Source organism: Lactuca saligna, chromosome 4 (genome assembly GCF_052625555.1).
Source record: "Lactuca saligna cultivar CGN05327 chromosome 4, ASM5262555v1, whole genome shotgun sequence".
Lineage (NCBI taxonomy): Eukaryota > Viridiplantae > Streptophyta > Magnoliopsida > Asterales > Asteraceae > Lactuca > Lactuca saligna.
This window is the reverse complement of record NC_136420.1, coordinates 334,187,701-334,198,909: the sequence shown is the minus strand read 5'-3', so window position 1 is coordinate 334,198,909 and position 11,209 is coordinate 334,187,701. Positions and strand designations below refer to the sequence as shown.

Sequence of the window (11,209 nt, the reverse complement as noted above, 5' to 3'; positions counted from 1 at the left end):
TATAACCTCTTTCTAAAATATCAATCCTATCAAATTGTCCTGGTGAAGGCAACCCAAAATGGACGATGCTACTATCGGATCAAGTACATACTAATTATAGTTATGGGCTTAGACACCTAATCCAACAATGTGATGGATACTCGAGTTGACGAGAAGAGGTAGATATCAATCTATGATGTTCTTGTTTTGCATAATTTCCTTGATGTTTTTTCTGGAGGAGTTGGCAAGCGTGCCTCCCAAGAGGAAGGTGGAGTTTCAGATCGACCTGATCCTTGGTGTGGTGCCGATTGCCAAGGAACTGTATCACCTTGCGCCACCCGAGATGCAAAAGTTATCCTCTCAACTTTAGGATATGTTAGGAAAAGAGTTTATTCAGCCGAGTAATTCGTCATGGGGAACAGCAATCCTTTTTGTCAAGAAGAAGGATGGTTCGCATCAGGTGTGTATTGACTATCAGTAATTGAACAAGCTGACGGTGAAGAACCGCTATCAGTTATTAAGGATTAATGATATTTTCGATAAGTTGCAGGGGGGATCTTGGTTTTCTAATACCTATCGAAGCTCTGGTTACCATCAGATGTGGGTGTGAGAGGATGATATTTTGAAGACAGCCTTCCGAACTCAATATAGAAATTACGAGTTCGTAGTGATGCATTTTGGGATCACCAATGCACCGACAACATCCGTGGATCTCATGAATTGGGTGTTTAGGCCTATGTTAGACTGTTCAGTGGTCGTCTTCATCAAGGACATCTCGGTCTATTCGAAGAGAGATCAACATGAGGAAAATTTGCATGAGATTCTTAGGGTTCTGCGGATGAAGAAACTATATGCCAAGTTCTCCAAGTGCGAGTTCTGGTTGTGCGGGGTTCAGTTTCTGGGGAACCTCGTCAATTAGAATGATAATTTGGTTAACACATCCAATACAAAGGCAGTTATGCGATGGGAGGTTTCAAAGTCTCCATCTGAGATTCAGAGTTTCCTCGGTTTGGCGTGTCAGTATCGAAGAGTCATTCAAGAATTCTCCAAGATTGCAACACCTCTTACTATGTTGATAAGGAAGGATGTTGTGTTTATATGGGAGCTAGATTAGCAGGTATCATTTGAGACTCTTCGACAAAGATTTTACGAGGCGCTGGTACTTGCTCTCTCTGAGGGAGTTGAGGATTTTGTGGTCTATTGTGATGCATCCATTTCAGGGTTGGGTGATGTGTTGATGTAAAGAGGGGGCAGTGGTTTTTGCCCTCAATATTTGGTGCTATTATCTTTTACAAGTTTCGATGTACTATCCATACGGACCATAAGAGTCTGCAATATCTTATGGATCAACCTAATTTGAACAAGAGGCAGATGAGGTGGCTTGATGTAGTAAAATATTTTGACTATGAGATTTTGTATCACCTAGGCAAGGCCAATGTGGCAGCCAACGCCTTAAGCCGGAGGGCAGTTAATGGCCCGATTCAGCATGTGTGTTTGAGGATGACTGTGATGACTCTCGTCTTGGAGATGATCAAAGATACGCATGTGGAGGCCATCAAGGAGGAGAATCGAAAGAGTGAGCGAGTGATTGGTCAGATTTTAGCCTTTGATATTAATAGCAACGAGTTATTGACTCTTCATGGACAGGTTTGGGTACCGTATGCTGGTGGGGATCGACGGCTGTTGATGGAATAGGCCCATAAGTCGAGGTTCTCCATTCATCCGGGGGCTAAAAATATGTATCTTGTCCTGAAACATAGTTATTAGTGGTCGTGTATGAAGATGGATGTGTCATGGTTCGTGGAGCGGTGCTTGACATGCCGAAAGGTTAAGGCTGAAGACCAGCACCCTCACGACAAGTTACAGCCCTTGGAGGTCCCACCGTGGAAATGGAAGCAGATCACAATGGATTTTATTATAAAATTGTCGAAGACTGCGAATGGTTTTGATGCGATTTAGGTGATAGTTGATCGTTTGATAAATAGTACTCACTTCCTAGCCATAAGTGAGAGCTCTTTTACGGAAAATTTGATCAAGATTTATATCCAAGAAGTAGTGGCTCATCATGGGATGCCAACTTCCATTGTATCGGACCAGGATGTTCGTTTTAATTCCATATTTTGGAATAGGTTTCATGAGGAGTTGGTCATCCGATTGCATTTCACTACCACCTATCATCCACAAACAGATGGGCATAGCAAGCAAATTATTTAGACGCTTGAGGATATGTTACGAGCCTACATGATTGATTTTGTTGGGACTAAGACTCCTACCTTCCTTTGACTATGTTTTTTTACAATAACAACCATCATTCCAACATTGGAATGCCTCCCTTTGAGCTTTTGTATGGGAGGAAGTGTCAGAATCCTACTTTATGTGAAAAGATTCGACATAGAGTCATGAGGAGCACTGAGATAGTGCTCAAGATGACAGAGCTTATTCAACAAGTTAGGTAGAGATTGCTGACGGCCCAGAGCCACCAGAAGAGTTACATGAATTGGTGATGCTCTGAGTTTGTGTTTCAAATTGGAGATTTGGTGCTCTTGAAGGTATCACCCTAGAAAGGTGTTATATAATTCAGGAAGTGGGGAAATTTGGTGTTGGATAAGGTGTCTAAGTCCATAACTATATTTGGTATGTAATTAACCCGAAAGTAGCATGGTCTATTTGGGTTGCATTTCACCGGAACAATTTGTAAGGATGGACTTTTGAGAAGAGGTTATTTATGATTTATTAATGTATTATAAGTTCTAGTATATTAATATGAAATCATATTATTTAATTAGTGTTGATCAAGACTTAATTTGGAATTAACTTAGTGATCAAAAGAGATTAATTAGATGTAAAGCGATTGATTTGGTAAATCAATGATTCTTATAGTATGGGCCAATGGTTATTTAGGTTGGGCTAAACCAACATGGTAGTCCATGGAGGTTTAACCCATGGATCCTAAGTAAGATGAAAGGTCATGCACATTAGGGTTTACATGGATGTAACCCTAATCCTATCCATACTATATAAGGAGTCCATTAGCTCATGAAATCGGCCACTAGTGTGCTTTGTAGAGCCATAACCGATTTTTGAGTGCTAGTATTCTCTCTCATAAGTTCTCCATTGTGGGTGGTGTGTCGTGAAGCATTTGAGGCATCACGTTTGGGGTGCTAGGCTCTTAAAGGTGCGAGTTAACAAGCTCCAAGAAAAAGTATGTCATTAAAGTAGTTTTTGTTATGCAAGTACCCATAGTTTGTATGCTAGTTAGGATAATGCTTTGGAAAATCAAATTGCATATATAATTAGAGAGATCATAGATCCAAAGCATTTAGGGTTATATGTGCACCTTAAGGTTATTAGAGTGCTCAAACCCCATAAGTGGTATTAGAGCAAAGGTTTATTTTCTATTATACTTCATGTTTATTGGTTTTCAAAGTTGAAAAAAAATCAAATTTCTACCTTTTGACCAGTGAATTCACCGAGTCCACTCAGAAAATGACCAACTCTACGAGTCCAGTTCATGGTGTCGCCGAGTTAGGGCTCTAGTGGGCAGATTTTCAACTTTTGGCCAGAAATTGGATTAGGATCATTATTCCAAATTGTTTTTTGAACCATGAAATCTATTTTTTTTCATAAGGTAATGATCATGCTTTTCCAATTAAAAGATCATTGTCAAAGTTTCAAGATTTGTAATAGTTTATATGAATAGCAAATTTCTTGAATATTTTTTATGTGAATTATCTTTGCTTATGAGTTTAACTAGATCATAGATATTATTTGACACTTCTTGTTAGTTTAGTTGTTGATCTAAATGTTTTAGTGGACTCCATAACTTGTCCTCAAGTTATGGATAACCAAAAGTATTTTCTTTAAAAAGTCATTAAACTCATAAGTTATAGAAATAAAAGGTTTTGAATAGTTTCAAAACTTGACCTCAAGTTTTAGAATTTGTAAAGTCACACTTATGAATACTTTAATTCCAAACCCTAGAATTTTAACATTTTAAAATTAAACCCTTATACTTTATAATATTATAAGTTTATATATATATATATATATATATATATATATATATATATATATATATATATATATATATATATATATATATATATATAAGAACAAGTTAGTCTTACCGTTAATAGACCTCATTCACGAAGCCGATCTATAAGGGGGTATAAGGTTACTGCCTATAAAATGGTGGTTTAATGGGTGTCCACTCTCACCCACTGCTTCTTTGACTGGTGGAGGGTCGTTTGTCGAACGGGTAGGATAGGACATTGATTCTCGTTAAAATTGTAATGATAATTATAAAGTAACTAAATGTTTTATCAAATTCCCAATCTTAGTTACTTTAGGAAAATGTGAAATTGATGCTAATCCATGAAATTGCACTTTGCACCTTGCTAAGTCGTTAATGGAGCGTGTGTGGTTAATCGACACATTAACTTAGACTAGTAAAGGTGACAAAGGTTAGCTTGATATTTGTCATAGATCGGTAGAGCATGTGTGGTTAACCTGCACATCAATTAGGTGATAAATGACATCAAGTGTACGAAGTAAATTTGCATGGTTATTCACACCTTGTTTGTGATCCTCGGTATCCCAGTTACAAACTTGAAGGGAATAATCGAGATTTAAACATGCCATTGAATAGTTCAATGAATCTCAAAAGAATCTAGGAATTTCAATCCAATTAAAACTTAATAATCCATTTCGTTTTTCGTGGTGGAAATTGGTAAATCGTGATTTACCTACCTTCAAATATTTTGCAAGTTGGATTACGGTATCCCTCTTCCAAATTGTAAAATATTGTGTTAGGTCCTAGCCTTAATATTTCATTTTGGGTGTTATATTAAGGACTCTTATCTAATCTAAACTTTATCCTTCCTTTTCAGATGTCTTCCAACACTGCTTCTGGCTCAAAACCTACTAGCTCCTTCTCTCTCATAAACTTGTATGGGAGATTCATATTTGAGGGCACTAACTTCAATGATTGGATTAGGAACATCAGGATGGTCACTTGCTACGAGGACAAGAAATATTTCCTAGACAAGGAGCTTAAGCAAATCGATGAGTCTTTTGCTACTCCTGAGGAGATTGTCGAGTTTAGGACTCATGAGAAGGATGCCACCAAGGTGTCTTGTATCATGTTGGCTACTATGACAGTAGAACTCCAAAAGTCCCATGAGGACTTCTACCCTTTTGAGATGCACCAAGACTTGATGGAAAGATACCATCATAGTGCTCGTCAAGAGAGGTATGAAGTCATCTCTTCCATGATAACAACTAATATGAAGGATGGAGAGTCCATCACGGCCCACTTGTAGAAAATGCAAATGTTTGTGGACCGTTTACTAAAATTGAATGTGAAGTTCGATGAGGAGTTGGCTATAGATATCATTCTACACTCCTTACCTCCCTATTATGATGAGTTCTGCATGACCTATCATATGAACATAGAGGAGGTCACACTTGGAAAACTTCAAGGGCTTTTGAGGACTACTGAAAGTAGTCTCAAAGGTAAATCAGTTGTTGATACTCCTACTACTGCCTCTGTTCTAGCAATCGGGCATGTCAAAGGGAAGAAGAGGAAGACCCCTTCCAAAGGTCACAAGGGAAAGTCTCTTGATGGATCCTCTGCAAGTGGAGCCAAAGGTGTTTCTGCTACTCCCTCAACCAACCCAAAAGAAGCAGAGTGATTCTATTATCATGATATAGGGCACTGGAAGCAAAGCTTCCCTAAGGACTTGCAAGATGTTAAGGATGGGAAGGTTAAACCCACCTATGCAGGTATTTACACTATTCTATTAAAAAAGTCATCACATGTTAACTATTGGGTCCTTGATACAGGTTGTGGATTGCACATTTGTTCTGATATGCACGGCCTAGAAAGAAGTAAGGATGTGGAGCACGGGAAGATAAACTTGATCATGGTGAATAGGAAAGTTTCACATGTCCTTAAGATTGGAGTTTACTCTTTACTGCTTAGTAGTGGGTTAGAAATATAATTGAATAATTGTTGTTACTCGTCTGATATAGAGAGAAATATTATTCCCTTTCATGGTTTGTACAAACAAGGTTTTAGTTTTTCATTTGATAATGAAATTGGTGCTATTAATGCTTTTTATAATGGTGTATTTTATTTTAAAGCATTTTCTTGTAATGGTGTATATGAAATTGTGATGGTTGTAGACAACTTAGGAAATAATATGTTACATATTTATTCTTCCAATAGTTTGGATAAGGCATTCATATGGCATTGTCATCTTGGACATGTCAACAGGAAGCGCATAAGCCAACTCCAAAAGGATGGAGTCTTGGAGTCATTCGAAGTAAGGACAGATAACACTTGTGAATCCATTTTACTTGGAAAAATGACTAAATCACCCTTCACCGGTACTTGTGAGAGTGGTGGAGGTTTGTTGGATCTCATCCACACCGATGTGTATGGCCCCTTCAGAACCACCTCAAGGGATGCTAACCGCTTCTATGTGACTTTTACTGATGATTACAGTAGAGATAAAGATGCTCCGATTCGATTGGGGTGGTGAGTATCTTAGTATCGAGTTCCTTGACTATCTTAAGGAGTTTGGAATTGTTTCACAATTGACACCACCTTGGACACTACAACTTATTGGTGTGGCTAAGAGGTGCAATTGAACCTTATTGGACATGGTTCGTTCCATGATGAGTTGAGCTTTGTTACCTATCTCATTTTGGGGGTATTCCTTAGAGACTGTCGCCTATATCCTTAATCAAGTCCCAACTAAGAAGGTTGCCAAAACACCTCACGAGATGTGGACAACGAAAGTTCCCTCGTTAACACACATCAAGGTTTGGGGTTGTGAGGCTTTTGTGAGACGTGAGACTCATGATAAGCTCGTACCTCGCAGTGAGCATTGTATTTTCATCGACTACCCACAAAAGTCTTTTGGATATCTCTTCTATAGACTGAGTGACAATGTTGTCTTTGTTGTGAGGAGAGCGATCTTTCATGAGGGAGAGCTGATATGCCAAGGGGATAGTGGGAGGCAAATTGACCTTGAAGAGCTTCAAGAGTCAAGTAGTGGAGGAACCTCAAACACTAGCGATCAACTTGAGGAGGAAACTCTTGTTGAGCCGATTGGCAATTCCGTACCTCTAATGTGTTCCAATAGAGTTTGTGTTCCACCTGTGTTGTATGGTTTCCATATAACATCTGAGGGTGATGCATTTATCAGTGATAGCACAGGATAAATTTGGATGAACCTAACAACTACAAGGAAGCCATGGCAGGCACCGAGTTTGCTAAATAGAAAGAGGCTATCGATAGTGACATACAGTCCATGTATGATAATAAAGTCTGGAACTTGGTTGACAATGTACCGGGTCGTAAGATAGTCGGGTGCAAATGGATATTCAAAAAAGAAGACCGACATGGATGGGAAGGTACACACATATAAGGCGCGACTGGTTGCGAAGAGCTTTACTCAAACTCCGGGAGTTGACTATAATGAGAACTTCTCGCTAGTAGTGAAGATTAAGTCTATTAGGGTTATGCTAGCCATAGCTGCATTTCATGATTATGAAATATTGAAAATGGATGTCAAAACCGCTTTCCTTAATGGAAAGTTGGATGAGGATGTTTACATGAGTCAACCAGAGGGTTTTGTCAATGAAAAGTACCCTAATAGAGTATGTAAGCTTGATAAATCCATTTATGGATTGAAACAAGCATCTCGCCGATGGAATCTTTGTTTCGATGAGAAAGTCAAAGAGTTTGGATATTCGAGAAGCTAGGATGAGTCCTATGTATATGTCAAGGCTAGTAGGAGTATAGTTAGCTTTCTGGTGTTGTATGTGGATGACATACTTCTCATAGGAAACTACATCCCAACCCTGCAGGAGGTTAAGTCCTGGCTTGGGAAGTGTTTCGCTATGAAGGGACTCGAAGAAGTTGCTTATATTCTCAAGATAAGGATATTGGGAGACAGGAGTAAGAGACTAATTAGACTTAGTCAAAGTACTTACTTGGAAAAGGTATTGAAAAGATTCCATATGATGGATTCCATGAAAGGTGACTTACCAATCTAAAATAATGCCAGACTGAGTAAGACTCAAAATCCGAGTACAGAGGTTGAGATTGCTGCAATGAGTTGAATACCATATGCTTCAACTGTTGGCTCGATCATGTATGTTATGAATTGTACTGGCTCGATCATGTATGCAATTCTCATAATCATATCATATATCATAATAAACATGTATTGGTATTCTGCGAACCACTTACTTGAGCTCGGCCGATTGCACGCATCACACCCCTTTCTTTGGTTAGAAACTCCTTTTATAAAACATTGATTTTATGAAAATTTTCACCAAACCCTCAGACCTCAGTTTGAGTTCAGCACACCCGAGAGTGTGCCCGAATCCCTTAAACCAAGGGTATGATACCAACATGTAACATCCCCCTGTAGCATGTATCACAATATTGTTCGCTTTGGGCTCCCGACATGAAAACTTCCCAGGGGGTCACCCATCCCAGGATTGCTCTCGTTCGGGCAAGCTTAACTGCAAAGTTTTTATGGGATCTAATGCCCTAACGACTTTAAAACACGTTATGATAGGTAATGTATCCACACCCCTTATAAGGAATGTTTCGTTCTCCTTCACATCTGCTTCGAAGGAGAACAAAACATTCCTTATAAATGGTGTGGATACCTTCCCTATCACAATGCGTTTTAAAGCCATAAAGGCAGCAGATCCCATAAGAACTCTACATTTAAGTGTTCCCGAACGAGAGCAATCCCCCTCGGAAGTTTTTGTGCCGGGAGCCCAAAGCAGATAATATTGTGATACGTGCGAGAGGGGGGTGTTACATATTCGAAAGAATAGTTCTCTTTGCATCTGCAACCTTCTTCTAAATACCTCATCACCACGTATTAGATTCTCAAGAGAGTAATCTTGCATGAGATAATCATGTGAAACTTCACGATATCTATTTAAACGATTTCTTGTATTTCAAGGCTCGCTTGAACGTGCAGTATCTTGAAAATGAAGTAAAGTAGGTTGATAAATTGGTGACAAAACTTAAATGGTTACATTTGTATTATTAAATGAAGATGCACCGTCTAAAGTTGTGATGAAAACAAAACATCACTATTACGTAAATACGTGTTACAAATAGCCTATGCTGGATGATGAATACACTATTACTAGTGTTTCGTTGTGCTATTTGAGAGATAATTGGTATTTTATTTTGAATTATTGAGAAGTTTAAGGGGGTGTTTGGCAAAAAAAAAGTATTGTTTATTAGCTTATAATTTATTAGGTTATTAATTTATAAGCTAATAAGCAAGTATGAGGTAACTTATGAAAAAATGATTTATTAGAGGTTCACCACCAGAATAAAATATTTTTCATCAAAACATTTTTTTAACTTGTAGTGTTGTGAAACCTCTAATAAGCTAATACATTATTTTAACAAGTTTAGCCAAACACCCCCTAAAATGAAATTGATAGTACATTTTAAATAATTAAATTAAAAAAAAAAAAAAGTTGTTGTTAGAGGGTTGGAAACAGTAGAATGGCTCGGAAAAAAACTCTCGTCTCGTGTTCAAAACTCGGGTTACCGAGAGCACGGGACAATGTACACGCCCATTCCCACCGCAACCTGACTCCCTTCCAGCTGCTTGTTGCTCCCATTCCGTCCAATGCTAAAATTATATTATAACTTTTCTAAGAGTTTTGAATAAATTTTCCAGATAAATAGAGTACAACTATATAGTATAGTTTTATAAGCTCATACACTTTATAAAAAGTGCTAAATTCTTCTAGATAAACCTATGTACAACGGTCATGGCACATGGTACGATTAATGTTTTGAGCGTGACGTTACTGATAACGTCTGCAAGCGCATGAGTATTTCATTCTATGGAAAAGGAATAATCTCCCGCCAAAGACGGCAGTCATCACTCACCACCACCACCTACAAATACTTCCTACAAAGCCCCAAGTTTCTAATCAAACCCTTTCTCCATTCTTTCAAAGATTCAAAGAAATAAAAATGCAACCAATGGCGGAAATGGATAATATAGGGTTTTCTCCTAGCTTTAGTTGCTATTCTAACGATAGTTTGACGTCCATGGCGGCAGCCAAAGTGAGCTGTGAGGCTATAGAAGAAGAACATGCTGCTGAATTTCAGGAATTTAGCGATTGCGATGAAGACGGTTTCGAGTTCTCTTTCGATTTCTCCGGTGAAGAATATTCACCAAACGAGCTTTCTCTAGCCGGCCGGATACCTTTTCCGATCTTCAACAGAGATCTCACGACAATGGATGAGGTGATCCAGGTGGATCGTGAAATAAAGGAAGTAGTTCATGATGATCCTTCTGTAATCATTTCGTTAGAAAATCTATTTCTCGATCACAGCGATGATACCCCGTCTTCTTCATCGTCGGAAGCGGAGGAACTGGAACATAGGAATTCTCGAACATTCTGTGTGTCATGGCGGAAGGCCGGCGGCGGATTGCCAGCTCTTGGTGACTGTAAGAAGAGCAAATCTACCGGATCTGGATCGAAAGGGTGGAGAATTAAGGATATTTTCGGCCGGAGCAACAGCGCAGGGAAGGATATGATATTATTCTTGTGTCCTAAGAAAATCGATGCCTCAAAACAGAAACGGAGGGTTAACTCCGACGAAGTTCGGAAAGTCCCCAGAAAATCGAAAACGACATCGTCTCAATCAGTTCATGAACTATTTTACGTTCAAAAAAAAGCAGAACAAAAGGGAGATAAGATGAAATCGTATCTACCTTATAAGAAAGATCTCCTAGGGTTCTTCGTCAATGTCAATGGAATTGGGAATAAAAATTTACCATTTTAAATTCTAAAAATCTAATTTGTTTGATCTGAAATATCGATCTATTAATCAACATTGTAAGCAATGTTATTAAAATTTTATTGACGTTTACATATCTTCCATTAAGATCTTCATGTGTTTTTGCGTTACTTTGTATGACATGATTGTATTCTAGCCGGAATGTTTTGCATGTTTTTGGGGTCTTCACTCCAATTTTTTAATCCGTAATGGAAAATTAGCAGAAAAACCTGAGCACGAAGTCGTTGAGGACTTTGAAGCATATTGTGATTAAAATACTCATTAATTTTTTTTACCAACGTTGTATTTTTTTAATTATAGTATTATATTTTTGTGTAATTTTTTCGTAGAGACTTGCGACTTGTGACAGTTTATATGGAC

The 11,209-nt window shown here is 38.3% G+C and overlaps 1 protein-coding gene across 1 annotated transcript; it reads left to right on the top strand.

Annotated features, from left to right (window-relative positions):
- Window positions 1–10,024: 10,024 nt before the first annotated feature.
- On the top strand, window positions 10,025–10,834 carry LOC145040961 (uncharacterized). Its single transcript, XM_078988841.1, has one exon. The coding sequence runs from the start codon at window positions 10,025–10,027 to the stop codon at window positions 10,832–10,834; it is 810 nt and encodes a 269-aa protein (XP_078844967.1).
- The last annotated feature ends 375 nt before the right edge of the window (window positions 10,835–11,209 follow it).

Excerpts from the sequence above, each read along its gene's own strand:
- LOC145040961 (XM_078988841.1), top strand. The coding sequence starts at position 10,025 with ATGGCGGAAATGGATAATATAGGGTTTTCTCCTAGCTTTAGTTGCTAT.